General features: G+C 38.8%; 1 protein-coding gene across 2 annotated transcripts in view; it reads right to left on the minus strand.

The window, feature by feature from the left end:
* ARK2N (arkadia (RNF111) N-terminal like PKA signaling regulator 2N) overlaps positions 1 to 25,998 on the minus strand; it is an 86,049-nt gene that overhangs the window by 9,318 nt on the left and 50,733 nt on the right. The window contains exons 3-4 of one of the 2 annotated variants that reach the window (XM_074995820.1): positions 8,958 to 9,140; positions 3,778 to 3,904 (exon numbers count right to left, since the gene is read on the minus strand). In XM_074995820.1, the coding sequence (XP_074851921.1) occupies positions 3,778 to 3,904; positions 8,958 to 9,140 (310 nt within the window). Of the gene's footprint in view, positions 1 to 3,777; positions 3,905 to 8,957; positions 9,141 to 18,041; positions 24,312 to 25,998 lie in introns of those variants that run through there. The other variant, XM_074995821.1, reaches the window with a different exon arrangement.

The raw sequence follows: 25,998 nt of genomic DNA on the forward strand, positions 1-25,998 counted from the left end.
GGGCTCCACCTAAATCAAGGTGGATCCAGACTGCTGGCATTAAACATTAAAAAGGTCGTAGAGCAGTTTTTAAACTAAGAGGTGGGGGAAAGCCGATTGGTGCGGGGGAGCACCTGGATCGGACAGAGACTTCTCTTACACGAGGCTCCATAGATAGGGATTCTCTAGAAGTTAGTCAGATAGCGAACGTGGGAAATAATATATGGGCAAGATCAGATGTGAAACAATCGCATATAAAAAAATCCAACGCGTCTGTGAAAGGCGGACATATAAATAGTGGTAGTTTTTTAACGTGCTTTTACACTAATGCTAGGAGTCTGTCTAATAAGATGGGTGAACTGGAGTACCTCATATCAAAGGAGGAAGTTGACATAATAGGCATCTCAGAAACACGGTGGAATGAGGACAATCAGTGGGACACTATCATACCGGGATATAAATTATATCGGAAAGACAGAACAGGTCGTGCGGGTGGCGGAGTGGTACTATATGTGAAGGATAATATAGAATCAAATGAAGCAAAAATCCTAAAGGAATCAAAATGTTCCATAGAATCATTATGGATAACAATTCATTCCTCTAATATGAATATGGCATTAGGAGTATATTACCGACCACCTAACCAGGACAGTGATAGTGATGCTGAAATGTTAAGGGAGATTAGAGAGGCTATCAAAATAAAAAACACAGTAATAATAGGAGATTTCAATTATCCCCATATTGATTGGGTGCATGTCACCTCAGGACGGGATTCAGAGATTAAATTTCTTGATGCCTTAAATGACTGCTTCTTGGAGCAGCTAGTACAGGAACCCACAAGGGGAGAGTCAATTCTCGATCTAGTCTTGACTGGAACGCAGGATCTGGTCCAAGAGGTAACTGTTACTGGACCGCTTGGAAATAGTGACCACAATATAATAACTTTTAATATTCCTGTATTGGGAAGAACACCGCAGCAGTCAAACACTCTGGCATTTAATTTCAAAAAGGGGAATTACACCAAAATGAGGAAGCTAGTTAAACAGAAACTAAAAGGTAGAGTAATGAAACTAAAATCCCTGGAAGCTGCATGGAAACTGTTTAAAGACACCATACTAGAGGCCCAACTTAAATGTATACCCCAAATAAAAAAACACAGTAAGAGACCTAACAAAGAACCACCATGGCTAAACAGCCATGTTAAAAAGGCAGTGAGAGAGAAAAGGGCAGCTTTTAATTTAATGTGGGTAAGTGTAAGGTAATGCATGTTGGAAAAAATAACCCAAATTACACGTACTACATGATGGGGTCAAATTTAGCTACGACAGATCAGGAAAGGGATCTTGGAGTTATAGTGGATAGTTCTCTGAAGACATCCACGCAGTGTGCAGCGGCAGTTAGTAAGGCAAATAGGATGTTAGGAATTATTAAAAAAGGGATCGATAATAAGACAAAAGATATCATACTTCCCCTATATAAAACTATGGTACGCCCACATCTTGAGTACTGCGTGCAGATGTGGTCTCCTCACCTCAAAAAAGATATATTGGCATTAGAAAAGGTTCAGAAAAGGGCGACTAAGATGATTAGGGGCTTGGAACGGGTCCCATATGGGGAGAGGCTAGAGAGACTGGGACTTTTCAGTTTGGAAAAGAGGCGATTGAGGGGCGATATGATAGAGGTATATAAAATCATGAATGGTGTGGAGAAAGTGAATATAGAAAAATTATTTACCTTTTCCCATAATACAAGAACGAGGGGACACCAAATGAAATTGATGGGTAGTAGGTTCAAAACTAATAAAAGGAAATTTTTCTTCACACAGCGCACAGTCAACCTGTGGAACTCCTTGCCCGAGGAGGCTGTGAAGGCCAGGACTCTATTAGGGTTTAAAAAAGAGCTTGATACATTTTTGCAGGTTAGGTCCATAAATGGCTATTAGCCAGGGATAAAGTATGGTGCCCAGCCTTCAGAACAAGGGCAGGAGATGGATGGCAGGAGATAAATCACTTGATCATTGTCTTCTGTTCTCCTTCTCTGGGGCACCTGGCATTGGCCACCGTCGGCAGATGGGATGCTGGGCTGGATGGACCTTTGGTCTGACCCAGTATGGCCATTCTTATGTTCTTATGTTAAAACATAGTGTTTTCGGTAAAAATAAAAAACTACCAAAAGACACATTTTAAGTGATTATGCCTACGTCTACACTTGCCTCCAATCAGGGCGATGGGAGATTACTAATGAAGTGCTGCGATGCATATGCAGCACTTTATTAGGCAAATTCTCCCCCGTGGCAATTTCCAAGTGTTAAACTTCAAAGTGCCGGCATGCTACGTAGCCACAGGCACTTCGAAGTGCCCATGGGCTACATGTGAGCTGGTACTCTGAAGTTTGACACTTCGAAGTTGCTGTGGGGGAGAATTTGCTTAATGAAGTGCTGTATATTACAGCACTTTTTTAGTAATCTCCCATCACCCTGATTACCACACCCCCTTCGAAGAAGGGGGCAAGTGTAACATAGCCTATAAGTAACAGTGTACAGATCAAAGTAGATTGCCATAAGAAATAAAATAAAGTCATCAAAGTTCTCTGCAGGGAATAGGATTTCAATAAAGTAGTATCCCACCAGGCTAGAAAGCATTTAACAGTCCACCAAGCTTCCATCCCCAGGCAGACTTTCTCCCCTGCCACCCCCACTTCCCCAGTTCACTCTTTGTTCATCATGTGTTACCAGGTTTTGTCTTGTAGGGAACAGAAGGCCTACTGATGCTATCACCTCCCCTTTTGTAGCTTCTTCCGCATGGAGGGAACTTTGTTTCAAGACAAGCCCTCAAGCACAATTTGTAGAAAAATACCAGCAACAAGATGGAGTTCAGTAACACATGATCTTCTCACATCGCCTTGCACACTTTGAGTCAGGCAGCCATTACTTATGTTTTGGATGAAGCATCTACAGGAAAGCTTATCAGGTGAGGCCAAGCTCTTCCCACGGCCCCTTGTCTTTGCTGATGAGCCGTTATCTTGGATGTCCCCTTCACAATCTGCTGGTAGGTAACCAAACTTTGTGAATGTTACCCAGGAACCAGAACATTCAAAAGTCAACATTCCTAACTCCAAATACGAAAATGATGCATGCATACAGATAGGATCACCATATTCAGCAAGCCTTAATTTTTCCAGTGACCCCTCACATGACATATTTTATAGAAGATTCACCATAATTATATTATAACCATATCACTATGGTGAATAAGGTGCAGCGAATCATAGCGAGCATCCTTATATTATCACATTGACCATGCAAGTGTTTAATGGTCCATGTTTCTAAAATGGGAAATTAAACCAAATACCCAAGAAATCATTTCAGTACTGAAACGCAGTAAGTGCATATTTTTGAAGGCACTGTACACACATACAGTGGGTGCCTTTAAAAATACCTATAATTTTCTCATCTGATTAGTGTGCTCAGCTGTACACCAATTAAACCCATGATAAGCTGGGTATGCCTGACATCAAAATCAATATATTTGATAAAGAAACCACATGCTTAATCTGTGTACATCTGAAAACACTAATTGGCTAAAACAGACAGGCAACTGATATAACAAAGGTAGGCCAAATATAAGAACCTAAATAAAATTGTATAGATTTTGCATGCTTGGCACTGGCCATGGCTAACAAACGGCAACATAGGACGTCTGTCGGAGTTTTTAGTTTTAATTTATTTTGGCTGTTTAAGAGGGTTTGAATAAGCCGAAGACTTCAAAATGCATATATAAAGCAAAAAATTGTAAGTACCTTGCATGTTCTTGGACCCCCACAATCTCTACTTCGCTGTCCGAAGAAGCAATATTAATTTCTTCATTGACTTGTGCATTACCAGAAGAGATTTTCTCACTTGCTAGCAAACCTGGATCCAGATGACCTGCATAGGAGAAAAAAAATGCAAAACACAATCTGAGCCTAAAGAACTCAGGAAAGCAATCCTGAAAGATAGTTCTCAAACTAACAATAATGATCATTGAATTGGAGATGAATGGACCTATTAGTGGATCTCATCTAATACCCTCCCATTTCAGGACTGGTGGATACTGTTTATTGAAGTGATTTGTTCAATCTAGTTTGCAGTCGCTCAGGTGATAGGGCTGTCGCACAAAAGGTGATACCAAATTACTGTTACGAGAGCTTCCTAACTCTAGAAATAATTAAATTTTCCCCCTGTACTACTTCAGAAGTGACTTAGGAGGCAAGCTGCTCCCAAACTATCCTGAAATAGAGCTACATGAAATCCAAATGATACCTTATCCTTGAGAGAGCAAATTCCTTCAAGTCAGTTACTGAAGATGCAAGAGGAAAATTTACAATTGCTTTCCTTTTACCTTTTCTTAAGATTATACTGTTTTCTGTGGCAACTATGTTTGAATGTTATCTCCACCACAAACAATGAACGCACAAAAATCACCAGACAAGGAAATAGTAATGCCATAGTCAAGCCCAAGCTCACCCATGACTCGGAAAAGGCAACATTACAGTGAATAAATCAACTTCAATGACAGTATGTGCGACAGGGCCTGGATCTGTGCAGTTAGACAGAAACTTCCCAAGAGTCACAGGGTAAACAGAATAAAACCTGTGGTGTTTCAGGTTTATTTTTAAAAGTAGGGGGAAGGGAAGGAGAAATCACACAATCAAAGATCAATACAAACTATCCATTCCTTCTTCATGCATCTTAAACTCTTAAACTTGAACAACGTGTGCAAAAAGAACCAGCCTGACAAAGGTAGCTCTTCTCTCTGCAGAGTACCATCTCCCCGATTCTTGAAAACAGACTTCCTTCTCACATAAAACTAGACTAGCCTCTCTACACACTGATTGCCAGTATCTCCGATCCCTTTCAGATGGGACTACGGCAGGAGCATCTGGAGTGACCCAACAGTTTGCTTGATTGCTCTGCCCTCTCACAGCCCGCTGTGCACTGCTTCACTGTGGTGGCAGAAAGTGGAGCATCCTGGGGCTAGGGCCCTCTGCTTCCTACATCCACAGTGAAATGGAGCACAGCAGGCTGGGAGAGGGTGGCAGAGCAGGTTGCTTCATTTCCAACAGCTGCAGTAAGTGGGGGTGGGGAGAAACCCCTGCTGCCTCCCTTTGCTGGGGCCCCAGGTATCTCCCTGTGCTACCCTGGGCCCTCCACGGGATTGTTAAGGTGGCTGCCATGGGGCCCCCTTGAAGCACAGGGCCTGCAGTGCTTGCCCTGAACCATCCTTGGGATGGCCCTTACAGGAACTTTCAACTCAGAAAGGAATGTGTGAATTACTTATTACCTTCTCCAACAAACACTGACAGGAACTGTTTGCCTGCACTGCATTGGTTCATGAACACAAATTGCCAAGGTGGGCCAGTGATCTGAGGTGACACCAGGCATTCTCACTTTCAGACGGTTGGCTGGCTGGTTCTTGTTCACATATTCAGGATCTGACAATGCCACAGGTGGCAGTAACCTTGACCGTTTTTTTTTTCTTTTTTTAACCGTCCTGTAAAGCATGTGGGTGCTGGTCAATTGCCTGGATCATCTCACTCATTTCTTTGCTACTGCAGGGGCCTCTGCCTCTGTGCATTCCTGTCCCTGCCTATTCTCTCCTAGTGGTACATCTCGTCTATGGGCTGTAACTTTGGTCTAATTTTGGTTGATGGATTTAGTGTGTGGATGCTGGGGAGTGGTGCTATACAGGACTAGATAATCCAATTGTCCTACCTGGCCATAAGGTGATGTGACAGGGTGCGTATATCTCTTGGGTCCCAGTCCTCTGCTCTGGCCACAGTCCCGCAGCGTGGGGCCTGGTTGCTGCTGGGGGTGGGGGGGCAGGCTTCAGTTCCAAGGCCCAAAGTGCAGCAGGTAAAGGCCCTACCCTGGTTCTAACAGGCTCAGCCTTCAGTCCCCTCAGCCTTTGGCTGAGCCCTCAGGTTACCAGCAGGAGCTGCTCCCTGCCTCCACTGTCTCTGGGCTGAATATCCGATGTCTGAATTGCTCTCTAATTCCCGCCTTGTTTGTCTGACTCTCCAACCTCTTTCTACTTTCTGCCCACCACCCTACTGGAGGGAAGGTCTGTATAAAAGTCAGCCTCAAGTAGGATCAGCTGTCCCTAACTGATTTAGGGCAGCCTCTTGCCCAGCTGCTCTAACCCTGCTTGATTGCCAGGGCTGTTTCAAGCTGCTTTTCCTCTTGGAAGTTGTTCACCTGGTCTCATCCTGTCACAATGACTAAGGCTAGGTCTACACTAGCTGCAGAAGAGTGAACACTTAGCTTTGATCTTCCAAGGAGCTGCTTCGCACACACAAGAGACGGCGCATTCCGGGATCAAAGTTCAACCCAGAACTCCTTGTAAACAACAGGGATTAAGGAATGTCAGCAGGAGGAGTGTTTCTGCTGACTTTCTGCAGTGAAGACAGGGACCAATGTTGATGGCTGTAAAATCGATTTTAGGTACACAATTGGCATACCTCAAATTGCATAGCAGCCATCAACTTTCCTAGTAAGTGTAGATTTAGCCTAAGTATCTTCTACATCCAACAACAATGAATAAGCATTAGCTTATTTCTGCTAAAATGATGTGCAGTGAAACAGTAAATGGTGACATTTAAATTGCCATTTTTAGGTTCTAGCATCAACTGTGCACTGAGGTCCATGAGAGTCACTCACATCAGCATCTCACATCATTCAATAACATTTCCCACTGTCCACCCTTACTACAAACATACTTGGCTTATTCTTCATAATGTGTTTGGAAAGGTGAGCAGTAAGAGGAATACAGCACTTCAAATTTTAAAGACGCAGTAAGAGAAGTAGGTCCAAAATTTGACTGACTCCCCCACTACCCTCACATGTTTGCAAAATCCATGCAATTATTGAAATATGATTATTTTTCTCCAATAGGGTGATTAAATGGTGGATTGGCTGGTTGTTTCTTAAGAGGTAAAACAGTGATAGCTCCACACAGCTGTCTCTTCAATAACAGAATAGTCTGCATGTATGATTGTATGAAAAATCCAACTTCGGTTTTGAAGTTCCAAGCAATGGTTTGGGGATGGGAGAAGAACAGACGTCCAGCAGTTTTGCAGTGAGATAAATCAGTAAGGCATTTTTATATGTACTAGTAAATTTTTCCTTGTGGTTAAAAACAAGTGTAGATGTTGCATTTCTACAACATCTTCCATCCTACCACCCCATAGTGCTTTAAAAACTTTATGAACACCGGAATTCCTTCATACAACACGGATATGCAATTAGGTCTTTGGTGAATTGTAAGGTGAGGGTAGAATTTTAGCTTAATAACATAGGGCAAAATGTCAGGGTGTCATGGGTCTTTAGTGTCAATGTAGCACACATAGGATCTAAGGCCCAGATCCTCCAAGATATTTAGGTGCTTAACTCCCAAGGATTTTGGGTTGGATGTTGGGTATCAAACTTGTAAACTCCTCTAATTGTGGCGCACAGCCTATGAATAGACTGATTCTTAAAGCTAAAGGAGGAGTGAAATAGTGTTTTCAGGATTGGTCATATAGGACTTGACCTTTGCAAGTTGCTGAGCCTTCTGGCTCTAATCCAATCAAGCTCTTTCCAGCTCATACTTAAACTTTAATCACATGACTAATCTATTGGTTTTAAATGGACTACTTAAATAAAAACTAAGTACATGCTTAAATACTTAGCTAGATTGAGACAAAGGTGCTCAGGCATCTTATGGAATCAAGCTCATAAGCTTTCGATAGTCTCTGCCAAAAGACATATATAGTAAATGTTATGGGACTAATTTTATTTACCTTGAAAGATTGAAGGGCTGAGTTTGACACTGCTGGGATTTGAACTTTATGTTTACAGGTAGCGTGGAATATATCTAACCTACAGGCCTGATTCAGCTTCTCCTGGAAACAGATTCCTGCTGTCATCATTAGTAGCTGATCACATCCTATGCCAGTAGGCCGTTTCCAAACTACCAACTGTCGTTAAAGCTTGATGATGTCAGCATACAACAGCCGAAGCCTGTACATTGCCCATGTGTGCACACTGGTCAGCTTGCATCATACTCATCAAGAGTGCTTACGTGGATGCAAAGTGCAGTGTGACACAGGTATCGCCATGCACCAACATCCAGTGCAGTGCCTTTTGGGAAACGTTTTCAGTGTGTTGGTGGAATAGAATGATACACCCAGGAATCTAAGACCTAGGGATCAAGTGCCCAGCATGAAACTTTCTCCATCCCATAATGCCCCGTGTGTCATAGTTTTCACACTTCTAAAAATCTCACAGGCCCTGCCACTCTTTTCCCTCGCTACTATTTCTGACAGAAGCATGGAGACGACAGAGCTCCTCACTAGTCTCATGAATGTGGAAAATACAGGCCACGTAACCCGCCTATACTTGAAGATGTGCGGGAAGCACCACAACTGAGGACATGAGGATGTCTTCAAGGACAGTTTGCAGAGGGTACAACCTTGAAAACAATTCAAGGTTGATGGTAGCATTCATAGAGCAGCTGCAGACAGCGCCTTCTGGGCCCCGAAATGAGCGCTGACAGGTTGGATCAAGCACTGGCTGAACAACTTTTCGATTCCTGGAGGTGGGTTTGCTGTTGCTGTAATGGGGTTCTTATGTCATCCAAAGACAATTTTGAGCACAGACGTGCATAAATAGGTTGATGCCGGGTGATTCACAGCAATATAATGTTGTTCATACCCAGTCTGCACTATAGTCTCCTGCGCTGTGAGGAGTCCATTGATTTCAATGAAACGAGACAGAATAAGACTACTGAGCATAGGACAGGGTGGCAGAATCTGTCCCTAAACAAGACCCAAGTGCACTCAACACACATTTCTTCAACATAACTATATATACCTGATATGTGCTATTCTATACGTTTTATAACCAATTTCAGGATGCATGCATGCTACAGCATCAGAGACAGAGGTTTCTTCAGACAAACCTGTGTCGGCATTCAGCTCCTCTAGCAGACCTCTGGTCCTCCAGGTACCTCCTGTGTCCTGATTTCCTACAGAATTATTGTGCTCTTGAACGACTGCAGCTGCCAATAGATTGTCCACATTTACCACTTCAGAGTCAGAGTTTGTGTCCGATATATCATAATGAGCTACAACTGGAGGTCCATCTGAGGAGGAAAGGAAAAGCAATAGACATAAGATAATGCACACTGTGAAAGACACTTTTAAAACATAAATCTCTACATCTACAATCCTCACATCTTCCTAAATGTGTCCTCAAGGAAAAGTCAGAGGCAGATATATTAATGATTAAACTTCAATTGGATGAAGAAAGTCTACACCGGAGGCATTTTAAGCTTTGCATGAATAGAAAAGATACAGAATATGTCGCCATTTAAGCCTTTCATTTCTCTTAATTACATATTATCCTTTACATTAATGCATAAAATTCTCCTTATTTAGCAATGTGACATTTATAACACTAAAAACAGACACAATGTTTCAGTTTAAGGAAAAATAATATTTGGAATGACAAGACGTTAAGTATGGCAAGAGAAAATGTTTATGGAATTGTACCTAATTCAAATGACAACTTACATTTTAGGCACTGATTTAGATGGGGGTTGGGGAGAACTGATCCAACTACAGTACATTTAACATCAGGCAAGATCCTTACATAAACTGCACCTGCCAATGACACTGGCATTTGTCAAAACTACGGTGACTTTTTTCATATAGGAGTGCTAAAAATGTAAAAATAAACAAGTGAATCGTACCCCCTCAGGCAGCGTTTTCTGTTAAAAGCAAAGCATAGTGACAAGTATGTGTTCAGCACAAACCTACTGCCACCAAAGGCGATAGGGTAGGGGATATAAATTTTCTGGATTTCACAAAATGGCAAATATTACTGAAAAACAACAAGAAGTTTTAGGGGGTATTTTTGGCATGACTTTGTTTTCTCACGTAATGGTGGACACCAGATCTCAAACACCCATTTTCTTTTCCTGAGGGCTGGGAATAACACATAATTTGAGGGGGTACCAAAAGCAGCCTACTCTCAAAATCAATTTCCAGTAAAAGGATCATTTGGGAGAGGAAGTAGAACAAGTATCATTATGAAAGTCCCCCTTTTCATTCAAAAAGGATGCCTGCCTCCTTTAATAGCACTAATTAACTGATCTAGACAGCATGCAAGGCACTGCAGAGGGTGAAATCCTTACACCATTGAAAATCAACTGTGAAACTTTTATTGACTTCAACAGGACCAAGATTTCCTCCAAAGAGTGAGTGGTACATGTAAAAATATCAGAATATTCTGGGTCAAGACTCAGCTGATGTCAGTCAGCTCAGCATAGCTTTTATTTGCAGAAGAAAGATACATGGAAAAGGCTAATACTACTATAGGTAGTACAGAAGCTTCTAAATTATAAAACAAATAAAAGCAGTTCTCTAAAGGAAGCATTTGTTTCAGGAAATTCTGGCTTTTTAGGGACATAACACAAGAAGTGTTTGGCACTGAAGAAAAAACTATCAGTGTATAATTAAAGCTTAAACTTGGTTCACTGCATGGCTGATCCACCAGAGCATGTTTAGTTTTTAGTTAATCCTTCAGAAAAATAATCCAACACAACAATTTTAAGGAATTCTTATTCTGCAGTTAGCAGCCCACTTCACTCAAGCACAACATTATGAAGGCATCTTGCTTAAACTGTGCTGAAGTTCAGTTCTGCAACCTGACATGAAAAATTTCACAAACCATTTCAACTCAGAACAGCCCCAGACATCAGTTTCATAGAACAATGTTGTTACACTACAAATTCAAAAACAGACCCAACACAAAAATAAATGGGTAGTTAAATGTCAATGTATAAAAGAGCAAACATGTCACAACATGAAATGCTGATGATTATTACTGGAAAAAAATCCTGATATCTATTGGAAAGACAACAGTTTCCTTTTAAAAAGGAAAATCCAAAGTACAAGAATACCATTTTCATGATTAAATTCATTTTTTGCAGTTCTTTTGCACATTTTAGGTTAAATCACATGTGGAATTTACAAAAACAATTGAATTATGCAAAGGCATGTTTTCACAGTCTTATCATCAGAGTTCAGTGTGATATGGTATCAATACATTGTATGATCTATAAAAATAAATGCTTGAGTGCAGAAGATACGAGGGTCAAGTACAATATTGACTGTTTGACCATGTTTTCAGTAAGAATGTTATCTAAAATGTAGGGAGCTGAGTATAATTCTTTCAATGTTTGGTTTCTTTTTTGGTTACTACTAATATTTCTATGTGTAGAAGCCAAATGTAAGTTCAGTATGCATGTCTACATGAGTCAAATTATAGTTGGACAAATGGCATCAAAAGTCTCAAGTCAAAATTGTACCACTCCTACATGTATAATCATGCAAAAATGTATAATAAATGTATATACATGCAGAGTGATATTCTCTTCACCTACCCATAGAAATAACTTGTGTGAAAGTCTTCATCAGTAGGAAATACAAGCATAAACTTGTTATCTGTAGCTCCACTCTTGTATCTTCCACACTTCCAAACAGCACACCTTATAACTTAGCTTAAATTTAGTATACATCAGACAGACAGAAATATCTTCAATATTGTTTACATTACTGTTCAGTAATTGTCAATTTGACAGCTACCACTAAATGATCTTAAAAATCTGCATAAACAGAACTTTTTATATACATCTATAATGGAGAGAAATTTTTGCTTTTTTCAGCCTTGCCTTTCAAAATCAGATTTACAAACAAAAGATGCTCTGACTAGAGAGTCTAGCTAAGCCTATCATCAGCAAATGACTGATTATGTCAACTTATTGGCTGCAAGACTGGAGCAAAATCCAAAGACGTGAAGCATGTGTGAAGCTAGAATATATTCCATATTGAAAAGCTGTGCTGCCCTTTTAAAAAAAACCTACTCAAGGCTTTCTCCTTAAAGGCAGTTCTAAGAGGACTGGAGCACTTAGGAAGTTTGTACAGCAATAGATAGCTTACAAATGGAATTCTTGATGGCCACCTTGATGAATGACATCCTCTCCATATGTGGCAAGTAACAGGGCAGCATGGGGAAGCTAAGAGTACTACTGTCTGCGCCGGACTTCTTTTAATGGATAAAAAAGTCTCTAGGTTAGGGCTGCCAATTTGGCATCTTTCTGCCACCAGAATCTTGATAAAGACAAAATTATGGGATATGTCCCAAGGCATAGCTGATAAGCACAAAGGGTAACCTCAAATGTGCACTTTGTAAAGGAACAAAAGTTGTATACACTTTTGCACTTCATTTTGAGGCCTGAGACCCAGATCTTGAAAAGTGTTTAAAGCACCTAACTCCCATTGATTTCAATGGCCAACGTAGAGCTCTGTGTAGCTTGAAAGCTATTCTCTTCCAACAGAAATTGGTCCAAAAATAGATATTACCTAGCCACACTTGTCTCTCCAATATCCCAGGAATGGCTACACATTCCCTGCAAATATTCATTTCAACTGGAGGTGGAGAATAAGTACACTTTGAAGATCTGGGCCTTACTGCTTTGGTTTTGTGTTGGTTCTCTGCACAAGGGCCAAGTTCAACTGGAGTGGAGACTGAGGATGCTTACGAAGCTCTTGCCCTACGTTAGGGCAGCTTGATAGATAGGACTCAACTGCAGCTAAAATTGTGGACAAGCTGGCCCCCAGAACTGACACAGTAAGAAATGCATTAGCCATGTCCCCCTGCTTCAGCCTGGCTCTCTTTTCCCACCAGAAGTAGAAGTAATATTAGAGCTCTTATGCCGGCTCCATACCACTGATGGACTACCCTCTCTACAAGCCAATTACACCAGCTTTAGGGCAGTTTACACTGGTGGTGCAATGCAACATTAACATATAGCACCATAAAGATCAGGACCACTGAGTCTAGGTAGGGAATAAGTATTAAATTTACTGTGTTTTCATTACAATATCCTTATGAAAAGGCTGACAGAAGAGAATTCAGCACTATTACTTTTTCCATTTTTCTCACAAGAATAAGGCTTCTCTTTCAAAGGAGTGGATTGAGTAAAAGGAATGCAAGAGACAGTTACTGAAGCAGACTATGGCACAATCAAACTATAATACATGAGAGAAACAGGAAGATTTTTAGTCAGCTGACAAAGACTAAACTCTTTTCCCCCTCTTTTTTAAAAATCAGACCTACTGAGAGTCAATTTAGGTGCTGTTACAGCTACGAAGGTGGAAAGCTCAAATCCACGATTATTTCGATAAACACATGGGAAAAGACAAGTCTGAAAGATAATATATCAGAAACAAATACTGATGTTAACATTGAACATTAATGCTGCAAAAAGCGAAGACCAACTTCCCCCACCCCTTGCATAGGCAGAGGCCATCACTGGCATAAAAATATCCAGGGTCTGATTCTGTTCTTGCCTCCAGTAGTGCCAATGGAATTTAAACGAGTACAAAAATCAGATTCAGACCTCTATTTGCAACTTAAAATATAAAAATATTGACAGTCAAGTCACTAACTCACTTACGTTTATTAACCATTGAGAGTGCCTCTATTCCTATTGAATTACAAAACACTGTGGGCCAGATTCAGCCACCCTTGCTGTCTTAAATCCAGCTGAAATGGTACTCACTGTGAGTGAAGGTATCACAACTAAAGTTCGGGGTGGGTGAAATGATTGGTGCATTTAAAATGTAGCCTCTTTCTGTTGAAATCCAACAGCTGTTTACTTACACTATGATACTGCAGAAGTTTAGAACAGGAGCTAATGCTGTAGGAATCATTTAGCCACTATGTTTTCATATACAGAACAAATATGATAAACAACAATCTCTAACACAGTGCTTCCCATCAGAAGATCTTAAATTGCTTTATTAAAGATGCAGGCACCATCATCTCCACCCTACAGACTGGAGAACTGAGATACGCAGCCAAAGGTCAACCAGCAGCCAAGTTAGGAATCTTGCTTCCTGAGTCCTAGCCCAGTCATATTTCTATACAGTTAATTACTAATGGTTAGAAAAAATAGCATCAGAATGTTTCCCTGAAACAAATATTAAAAAAGATGACAAAGAAATGGGAGAAGCACTCTGTTAATGGAAAACCACTAAAGTTAAGGCTCCCTCTATTCTTGCAGTACAATACTTCTGTATCTTATTTATGGGAATTCATCTTTATAGTATTTGAACTGTATTACTCCACAACAGAGAGGTTTACTGTTTCATGAGTATCATGTGAGATGACTATTAAAATTTTTAAAAAATAACCATAGGAATAAAAAGGTCAAAAAAGGTCAGATTCTGCTCTCATTTAAGGTATAAATCCAAAGTAAATCCATTTACATTAATGGAGTTATGTCAAAGTTAAACCAATTTTTTTTTAAAAGTGGAATTCTATAGATTAAGACCAAAAGGTCATTAGAATCATCTAGTTTGACCTTCTGTATAACACAGCCCAAAGAACACACAAAGGTTATGCTTAAGAAGATGGCCCTATACTATTTGAAACATTAATTTTAGGCAATATATACTAATGCCTGTGACTTCATAGGATGATTTTTAAAAAATGGACTGGCTAGATACTTTGTGTTTAAAAAAAAAACCACACACAATACAAGCTTGATATTATTCAAGACACAATAGTCCCATAATAGGTGTGGTTTAAGTAGTACTGAACCAGGCCAGCTGAACTCTACAAAGCTTCCCCAAAGAGAGGAAAATAATCTTGCTCATTGTCTACAATTTAGTAACAAGAAACATTTTATTACTATTTATATTTATTCATTCTAGGTTACAGTAGTTACATTTCAAAATGTACAGGGCTAGGCAAAAATAAACCCACATTGTGAATACAATAAAATAACAAAAATATATTTGCCCTAAAATCATAATCAACAAAAAGTTGCTATTGAGGTTTTTCTTTTTCATATTTTTCCTTCATTTAATAAGGTAATTTAATTTACACCATGACAACAAAATCAGAAGAAAAGTAAATGAGTATCTGTTCTGAGACAGGATTCAACCTCATTTTAAGGTACCATGTCCATATATTTTAGCTTTTTCAACCAACATTCATATTTTCAGGATATTTGATGGCTAGATGGAAACCAATTTTCCTTTTTTGACAATACACAGGCGATAAAGTCACTTAGTTGTGCGCTGAATAAAGGCACATGGAACATGGCTGTCCTGAAGATTCCAGGAAGTGGTGCATATTATCTTACAGTGCATGTTTATCTTCTGATGGCATGTTCTCTCTCTATTGTTATTGCATTGTGAGATAAACATTACGAAAACTGAATGTTGAGGCAGTCTGACTAGTCCACAAACTTCAATCTGACTTTTTGAGTCCCCTTCAGCCAAAGAAACTATTTTGCATGTGCCCTCATTTTCCTGAGCTAATACTACATGGAATTATTAGAACTTTTTAAAAAACCCCACAGAAACAGGTTTGTGGCTTCAATTTTTGCAAGGTTCTATCCAGCTTTACAAATGAGCCTGAATGTGTAGTTTATACGGTACATATCCCACAGCACTCATTCTAATTATTTCTTGAAACCGCTGTGTCATATATAAACAGGCTTTCATGTTGAACCTAAGCAAACAGCCACTTACCGGTTACCACTTACCTACCTGCAGACCTTATTCATGCAAAGGCCTTATTAAGGCCATGGAAGTTTTTCTTCAGTAAGAACTATAGGTTTGGATCCAACAGAATTAAAAATAAGGGTGGAATACTGATTCCATGGAAGTCCATGGGATTTCTTCCACTGATTTCCAAGAAACCAGAATTTCACTCTGCTGTGTTAAAATGCCCAGTAGTAACATACAGCATGTGCTACAGGGAAAGACTATATATATTATTGACAACAGAATTATTTAAATAATTTTAAGGCTGTAACAATTGCCACAAATAATCCCAGAAAGATTTAGATTCAGTTTGATAATCATCCTTAACTTCAGCAGCTCTGAAAAATACATTAAACATTACAGACAAAATGTTTCTGGTTAATCCTTTTTTTTAAACCTATCATTGTTACAAGTGCAATAGAGGATCAGCTTACGTGAAACGTGTTGGGCAAAATATTATTTTCCTGCCATTTTCTCAGGGCTTGCCTACACTTGAAATGAGACAGCATAGCACTTAACTGTAGACAATGCCCAACAGAAGTGGTTCTGCTTTGAGAGTCTCATTCCACAGTCTAGTGTCTACAAAGGGACTCAGGTCACAGGGATGTAGATTTTTCACATGCCTGAGTGATGCAGCTGGATCAACCTGATTTTCTAATTTGTCTCAGCCTTCTCAGTCCCTCTAACTTTGTGAATCTGACATAGAGCTTTTTGCGTAGTTAATTTCATGCTTTCATTTGTATAATCTCAATAGCCATTCAGTTTTCCCTGTTTGTATCATCACAAAGTAACATGCAAAAGAATTTTGTTAAAATAAATAGAAAAGTGTGACAGTAAAACCACAAAACTCAGAGAGACTCTGGTTAGGTGCAGTGCCTAAAATTATTTGTCTCTCTTAAAGTGACTATTTTTCCAGTTGATGATGTTCAATAAAATACATAATTAACTATACTGGAAGAATTCTTCTGAAGACCTTCAGCTTGCAAAAATGTGTACAAACAAAACAAATCAGCAGAAATGCAGCAATTTAAAGACTAACAAAATGATTTATTTGGTGATGAGCTTTGGTGGGACAGACCCAGTTCTTCAGATCAATTTAATTTCCAATACAGACTGACTTATGTAAGTACAGAGGACCAAAAAGAAAAAAATTGCAATAAAAACTGTAAAATCAAATAGGATAGAAGGAAGGGAGGGAAAGTAACCCACATGCCAATGTGTGGTTAACTGTCCCATGTAGTGGTACCTAGGCCACTTCACCGAGAAGGAATAAGTGTCCTCTACAGCCTAAACTGAGAGTCAGGTGGCTTTTTTTCCCCTCAAGCTGTAGGGGCACCTGCACTAAGCTCCAAGTGTCCCAGGTTCAAGTCTGCCTGTGTGCAACAATAGGCCTTGTACATATGTACAGACTTCTATTAACTTCAATTCAAATAACTGGAATGTATCAAAATTCAATGCATAACATGAAATCACAAGAGCTAGCTCAGTAGTATCACCAGACATGTACCTATGACCAGTATATAAAGATGCTTTCTTTGAAGCTCTTGTTGTCTACAAGCAGAAAAAAAATAAAATAAAGATAAATAAATCCTTCTCCCCTTGACAGACCTCCTGATTTAACTGGGACTCTACACTGGGGCAAGAGTTTGATCAGACAGATCAGATCTGCAGGTGTGGGGTCAAAGGATGCCTGTTAAAATGAAGAGCTATTTTACTGGTTTTGTGTCTGTAGTTTTTGTACATTTACAGTAACCAAGGTCACATCAGATTTTAGTTGTCTCAGCTAAATTAATCCTTTGTCAAATGAAACTTCTGAAATTAAATGATATCTGAGAGAGAATAGGATCTAATAGTACTAAAGTTATTTATCAGTGCACGAAAATTAATTTTGAATCAAAATGTTTAAAAAAGTGCTCTCAAGCAAAACCCACATATGACTCATTTCAGCCCACTGTAAAATTCTTAGAGCTTAATTATGGAGATTAAACTACATTAGGCTAACTTGCTTTACAAATACTTTTCCCTGGGCTTGTGTATACTACCTCCCTACTTCGAAGGAAGGATGGTAAGTAGGGTGTCGGGAGATTATTAATGAAGTGCTGCGGTGCATATGCAGCACTTCATTAAGCTAATTCTCCCCTGCAGCAGCTTCAAAGTGTTAAGCTTCGAAGTCCCAGCTTGCGTGTAGCCGTGGCTAACCCACCGGTACTTTGAAGTGCCTGGGCAACTTCAAAGTCCTGAGGAGTAAAGGGACTTTGAAGTTGCCCAGGCACTTCGAAATACACGTGGGTTAGCTGCAGCTACATGTGAGCCAGGACTTCGAAGCTTAACACTTCGAAGTTGCTGCAGGGGAGAATTAGCTTATTGAAGTGCTGCATATGCACCGCAGCACTTCATTAATAATCTCCCGACACCCTACTTACCATCCTCCCTTCAAAGTAGGGAGGTAGTGTAGACAAGCCCCTTCAGTCCCAGAGGCAATTATGTTTTCTATCTCTGGACTTCTGTAACACAACACATTACCCTGTTTAGTGTTTACTATACGTTATTTTGCTGTGTACTATTTTAAAAATATTTTAAAGTTATAAGCCTTTTAAAATAGGACTTTTTTATTAACAATAATATATAATTTATAAAACATAAAACCAGTGTCAAACTATCATTTGTATGCTAAGTAAAATCTAAACTCTAGTTAAGTAAGAAGCTTATGAAGCAAACTAGTTAAAAGACAGAAAAATGCATAATTATAGCTAATCCATCCTTCTTAATTTACTCCACTGTGACGGAGACAAGTGGCACTAAGTCTCCATAAGGACCTACAGGAAAACCTGAGCCTGCAACTAACTGAATTAAAAATCCCATCAGATTTCAAAGAAGTTCTAAAAGCAGACCAAGTCTAGCATCTCAATTTGAATTTCCTCATTTATCAGCTTGACACACACCCATAGTGGTACTTAAATTAAGATTGTATACAAAGATTTAAGTTTTATTTACACTCTATTATAAAAATCATAAATATTTCCAGGGCCAGAAGCACCAACTCCTAGTTCCTGAACTTCCATATCTGCATACACAATTGTCTGCAGTATTTAGGTGTCCTTTTAATTCAAGATTTTAAATAAAGAGAATATAAAATTTAACAGCCAGTTCCTCATCTGCTTTTATATAAGCACTGACTTCAATGGATCTATGCCAGTTTACACCAGTTGACAAGCTGTTCTCATAAATTCATTCTTTCACAGGAGTCAGTAAGACTGCAAGCAACGTTTTCTTAAGAAACAAAAAAAGGTTTCTTTAATCCATTCTGAAGCAAAAACCATAAGGTAACCAAAGGCAACCAGGACTCCAATATGCTGTTCCCCACAACATGCAGAATTCTTATTGGGCTTGCCCACAAATGTATTCATTTAACACAACAGTTAATTACATTTTATTTTTTTTAACAAAGTTCATACTCTTAATATAAAAAGGCCAGACTATTTTATTAGCAGGAAGTCAAGATCAAGGGATTAGACCGTCTATACTAAAATTTCAGTTCAGAGCAATTTTTAATTCCCTGAAAATATGAATTTCAAGTCAAAATCTTTGACAATAGGCGCTTATAGCAGAAATTGTGACAACCTTAACTGTAGTTGTGTGAATGTCACCATAAAACAAAAATACTTTCAGAAATAGTCTCAAACTGTATTATGAAACAGACACAGAACTCCATTCAGTTAAAAAAGATGAGAAATGCTGTCAAACAATTCAAGCTAATTCAATAATAATGTCATAAAAAGGTCAGTTTTCCTGCGGTACATCTTTTTAGTTCATAATATACAGCACCAAACCAGACAATTATTAATTGTACAATGAAAATGATTGCTGTTTTTATGCTCCTGCAAAAATATGCACTCTTTGGCCATGTCTACACGTCCCGTTACCACAGAGCTACTGCTGGCAGCACTATGCCAATGACAGCTCACGAAATTGCAAATGGAGGACCATTAACTTAGCTGTGCGAGATTTCGCTCTCAGCAGAGAGGCATGCTGCCAGTACAAAGGCCATGTGGACATGCCTCTGCCGGCTCAAACCCCCTCTGTTGCCAGTCCCTTATGCCTGAAAAAATGCAGTGCTGTTCTAATGGGACGTGTAGACATGACCTTTGTTTAAAAAATCTCACTAACACCAAAGCAATGCAAGTGGAGAAATGCCCTTTCCCCCAGTACAAATATAATCCTTGAAACCAGAACACAAAGCTGATAAGCCATATCCTTAGCTTGTACAAAATGACACCGGATTTTACTTCAAAGGAGCGAAACTGACTTATGCCAGCTGAAGATGTGTGTCTCTATGTTTTAGAGGCAGAAAGAGCAACCGACTAAAGCCATTTACACATTTCAGATATTTTCAAAATTGTATTTTCCATATTGTATATGGAAATATAATTAAACTCTACATCTCTAATCTGGAACGTTTTCTTATCAACAGGGTGCCATTGAACTAATCTGTGTTGAAAAGGGCACGATCCTTAAAAGCATTATCCCCATACGCATCAAAATATATATGTTTGACCATTATCATCTGATTTGTTAACATTCACAGCAATTTACAAAGTAAAATCAAATACAGTAAACTCTTTCATAACCAGCAGCCCCAGGACCGGGAGGTTGCTGGATATTCAAATATTCTTTGATAATATATTTGATAACAGAAAGCTATACCTAGCAATACATAACACTACAGAAATTAAAAAAAAAGATTAGATTTAAGAAACAAACAAAAATGTAGGCAGAGTACTTTATTTACCAACAACAGTAGCATTGTACACTGTAAACTTATAGGCTATGTCTACACTACTGCGATCTGTCGACCGAAGTTACTGTCAGAAGAGATCTTCCAGCAAAACTTGTTGACAGAGCATGTCCACACACAAAAGCGGACGGAAAGAGCAACTCGCTCGGTCAACTGAGAGCAGCCAGACTGCCCGGCCTTCTCTCAACAGAACAGCCGACTGGAATCTCAGCAAACAGGGCTGTTGACAGAGGGCCCCACGGAGTATTTACATGGCTTTTTTGTTAACAAACTGTTGACAAAGGCATTATTTCTCATGGCAGAGAGGCAGAACACTGTTGGTGGAAGTGGTGAGTTTTGTCAACAAAACACATTTTGTGTATAGATGCTTTGCAAATTTTGTGGATAAAACCCCAGTTTTGTTGACAAAACTCTCTAGTGTAGATGTAGCCATACTGTATTTGTTATATTTATTTGCATTTACTTTCATTGTAGTGCACTTATAGGAAACGTAACTGTTGGGATTCTGTGGTACCCAGATGAATCAGGTGTTGGGTAGAATGAGGAGTCTTCAATGCTTCAATTCCAGTCAACAAAACTTTATTCAATGAGCACAAAGGGAGAGCCCCAGTACAAAATCAGCCAGAGCTCCTCAAGAGAGAAGCCCAACCCCTGGAGATTTTATAGCACATGGCAGTTACATAACATGACCCTTTACACAATAGGAACCTTTAACCAATCATATTATACTTCCGCACATGCTTGTACTTTTCCGCTCCACATGTTGAGCTCTCCCTCCTCCTGGGCCTTTTTCCAGAATGTTTGTGGAACTGAGGGGGGTGGGGGAAGCACAGTATTCCTCCCTGTGCATAAACGCACTTGAATTAGCATCTTGCATCGAAAGAACACAAGCATACCCTTCATAACTAAAATTTACTTGTGGTTAAAATGCTGGTCATTTGAGAATTCCGGATAATAGAATGCTGGATATGAAAGAGTTTACTGTAATGTGATGGAGGTGAAAAAGTCTTTTTGAAGTAGAAGGTGTTTCGCCCTATTTTTGCGGGGTGGGGGGGGTGTGCGGCATTGGTAATCAGTCAACATCAAAACACTTGAATTTCGTGTCAATTAAAAAAATCCTATCCAGCTTCAATGCTAAGGGCTTTTAAGGTTCCTATGACCTACCCAAGGCAGAGAAGTTAAAGAGAAATTTCATTGATTACAACCATTGCAATGTTAAAAGTCCAGTTACAAGAGATTTTGAATCTGTATATAAAATTTCATACCACACAGCGGAACAAATTCTATTGAACTCTTAAGGCAATTTGTTTTCAAATGCCTAATTGATCCATTTAAAAAGTAATGTTTCAGAGCATGCTTAACATACTGGATAAGTGACTCCATTATACATAAAAAAACAATCACTGCTGGAAGCAGCTTTTGCATGCATGGAAAAAACTGTATAGAGTCGTCATGCTTAAATATGATGCTCAGATTATAATTCTAAATATATATATAGTATATATATTAAATCTATGAATTTACAAGAAATGTTCCCTGGAAGATCTTAGTTTTTAAACAGATGAGGACAGGTTTGTTAAATTTCAACCAAACACAAAGCAACTCAGTGTTTAAATGTATATATAGCTTCTCATAACTTGAGCTAAAAATTAACATATAATTTCAGAGCAGGGAGACTTCTAGCTAATTAATACCAATATGCCTATAAAAATTATACATGAAGGTAATCTTGCAAAGAAATTTACTTAGTTATTTTAAAATTATCTACTGAATAACCCTTCAGTCTCTCTGAGAACACACAACTCTCAAAGCTCACTGTTAAAAAAATTAAAGCAATCATATACAATTACCATTTTTAAAAAATTATGTAGAAAAATTGTCTGGGATAGGGAAAATATTAACACAACAAGGCTATTTTTCCTAAAACAATTAAAATTAGAGTTATTAATGTATGTCCTGATCAAAAGGTTACGTACATTCTTGACTCCTACCAGCTTCATTCACTAGGCTTTGTAGCAGGCCCAGAGAATACACAATGGTACTTCTATGGGGAAGAAAAAGCTAAATAAAATTTTACAAATCGACATGGTTTAAAAACTGAAATTCTAAGAGCTCCAGAAGATATGCTATATTCTCTTTTCTTAAATGACATCTAGGTAGAGTCTTTTGATCCCTATTATTAATTTTGACTTTATCTTCATTAGGAAACATTGTACAAATAATAAGGGATAATAAATTATACAAATGTATACTTTTGATAAGTAAGGAAAAATCACTCTCTCATGAAAGCCCAATCATAAAGGCAACAGAAAGCTACATGGGTTCTGGAAATGGTGAGAATTATTTCTATGTATACATCTTAACCCTAATTTACACACCAAAGGTTCAAGCCTGACTACTCAGAATAACTATCAATAACAACTAAAACAAAACCCATGCTGTAGATTATAGTATTTAAACAAAACTAATGCTATGACATTCCCAATCACATGTAATCATTTCAATGGCAGTCAGAGAAATGGCTAAAGAAATACTCTTGTTTTATGACCCACTTGCAAACAGTACATTAAATCAATCTGAATGTCAGATGTTTCATTTTAAATTCTTGGCCCAAGACTCAAATTTACTACAAAGTTTCTTTCTCTCAGGACTGACACTGCTCTTTTCATTTTGGCATGAAAGATAGTTCTCTCCCTCTCTCTCTCTCTCTCTCACACACTCACTTTCACACACACACACGTTTTATTTGTGTGCATAAGTTGCACACACACAAAAGTGTATGTGTATACATAATTATATGTACACAACTATATGTACAAAACTGGTGCTTACGCTAAATAGAATGTTGTTTGTAATGTGGCAGTGACATTAATAGATGCTCTTGTGAAAAAATTAACTACCAAACAGGACATGAATATCAACAGAGCACATTCAGTATGTATAGCTGATCTTCAGAGTAGGCTTATTTGTAACTTCTGACAAAAAAGGAGGAAGTTCAATATGTAGACTAAGTTTATTCTGCAGAATTTAGGTATGAATGGATATTTGAGTATGTATTTATTATTATATACTCAAGTTCACTGGTATTCCTTAAGTCTTTAAATTTAAACTTGTATTTCCCTATATAAACTTTTTGACATGCAACAGGTACATCTGAATACAGTGATTGCTTCTACTATGACAAAATAGCTGTAACATTTCAAGAATATATAACAAGGATTCTAACTTACACCTTGCCAAATTTGGTGAAAGGTGGTTTGTGTTTTGTGCACTTGTGTGCATTTTGCTTTGTTCTTTTTAAAATCATGTTATGTTTTCCTTAAATAAAATATGTATGGCATGTTAAAAACCATCACAAAAAAGCCACCACTTGCATGGAAGAAAAACAAATTTTGTTCTTTACATAATCCCAAGTAATATCAAGCATTTAAAGACTAAGTTTTTGGTTGATTCAAACCATGCTCTGCAACATTCCCATTCTCTGGAAACACAGCTGGAAAATTATTATTAAAAGTTGCTGGAAACTCTAATGTAGTGTCAACGTTTTGATAGCTCACATAAGAATTAAAGGACGGCTGTGGAAGTACTTGGCTATCAGGCATCTGCATGTATGCCCCTGACTGTGCAGTAGGGGGAATTCTTTGGCCAACTAGTTGCATTTTAGGTTCCCTGGGCTCCAGTTGTTGCTTGCTTTCTTCATCTGTGTCAAGACGAGTTAGCTTTTCTATCCACATTCGAAATTTCTCCTCTGTCTGCCTCTGCATCTCGGCAAAGCAGTTCATGGCCTCTTCCAGGACATTGCCTATGCAGTTCCTATCCCACACGGTGCCCCTGTCAAGCAATCCTGGAATTTCCCTGGTCGCTCCTCCAGATCCCCCAGCACGACTGAAGCCAGCTTTAAAGACATTGAGGCCATTTGATAAGACAATTGTTATGTAAGAACATTATAGTTTTTATTAAGGCATGCTAATTCAGGAAAACAGCATCAACTTTTTACACTATGGGCAGATGGCTACATCATTGGGACAGCAATCTGCAGCCTCCAAATTACCAGAAGCATTAACTTCAAAGTAAAAACCCCCAAGGCATCAAAGAGTTACTTCAACTTCTTGGGTTTCATAATATTTTATTTTAGATTTGTCCAGTAACTCTGCTGTCACAATGTACTTTTAGGTTTTGGAAACCAATTTTAGTCCAATTCCCACAGAAACTTTAGATGCTTTCACCGCTGATTCAGAAAGCAAATCATTACACAATATTTAACAACATAATGCATACCTCTGTTGAACTGCAACACAACAATACCATTGATTTTAAATGGACAAACCTCAACAATTACACTTAAATAGTTTGACATGCCTCCCCAACAAAGGCAGGTGTGAGTACACACACAATTGTCCACATAACAGCGATAGCAATCGATACTAAATTGTACTGTTTCAAGCAGCGAATTCCAAGTTTTAGCCCTCTCAGGTAGCCTTTACTTCTAATACATTAGACATTTAAGGAATAAAATGTCACCAAAAAATGATCTAAGATGTAGTACGTAAGTAACATCAGGCTACTATATGGGGGAAAGAGTCAAACAGCTTCTGTTTATTTCTGATGGTAGCAAAGACCACACCATAGTGTTAATCCAAGCAAAGACTAAGCCTGATCAAATTAATATCAATGGCAGAACTCCCACTGACTGAGCCTGTCCAGACCCTTATTCCCCACAGTAACAGAAAAATGGCATTTTATTTCTAGAGGGCCCTTTTTCCTGTGCCCAGTGAAGTAGTAAAGTGAAGAAGGAAGTAGTAGGTATAACACTACTGGGGATTTCTTTCCCATGCCATTTAAATAATACGTTCCTTTTGATAAACCATTTAAATTAGATGTGTAGAAGAATCCTAAAATTTTGGATAGCTATCTGTATTTAAGATTATTCTATTCTTATTTTCTATTGGCAATGCTATAATTAAGTCACATGGCATTTCCACTACAAACCCATTTTAAGGACTTAACAGTTGTCTGTTTTTACACTAAACAGGCTAAAAGTGAGCATTAAGGTCTCTATTCAATAACAAACTTTTATAATATTTGATTTCAGCTGTGTTGTCTGCAATTTACATAAAACAATATTTTGATTACAAATCATAATTGCAAATGGTATCTTCTTGCTAAACACACCTGCTTTCTGTATACATTTAGGGTCATATCTACTCCCTGACAAAAAAGACAGTTACCTGTCCCATCACTGGTGTTCTTTGAGATGTGTTGCTCACATCTATTCCAAGTTGGGTGTGCACTGGTGCATGCCCAGTTACCAGAAGCTTTTTGCCCTCGCCAGTAGCCATAGGGTTGGTGTAGCACCCTGGTGGCGCCTACATGGCAGCCAATACATGCACCGCCCAACTCAGTTCCTTCTTGCCAGCTACTCCAACAGTGGGGAAGGCGGGAGGGTTTTGGAATGGACATGAGCAACACATCTCGAAGAACACCACTTACAGAACAGAACTGTCTTTTCTTCTTTGAGTGATTGCTCGTGTCTATTCCAAGTTGGGTGAATACAAGCCAACGCCTAGGAGATGGGCTTGAAG

This window comes from Carettochelys insculpta, chromosome 5 (assembly GCF_033958435.1).
Source record: "Carettochelys insculpta isolate YL-2023 chromosome 5, ASM3395843v1, whole genome shotgun sequence".
Classification (NCBI taxonomy): Eukaryota; Metazoa; Chordata; order Testudines; family Carettochelyidae; genus Carettochelys; species Carettochelys insculpta.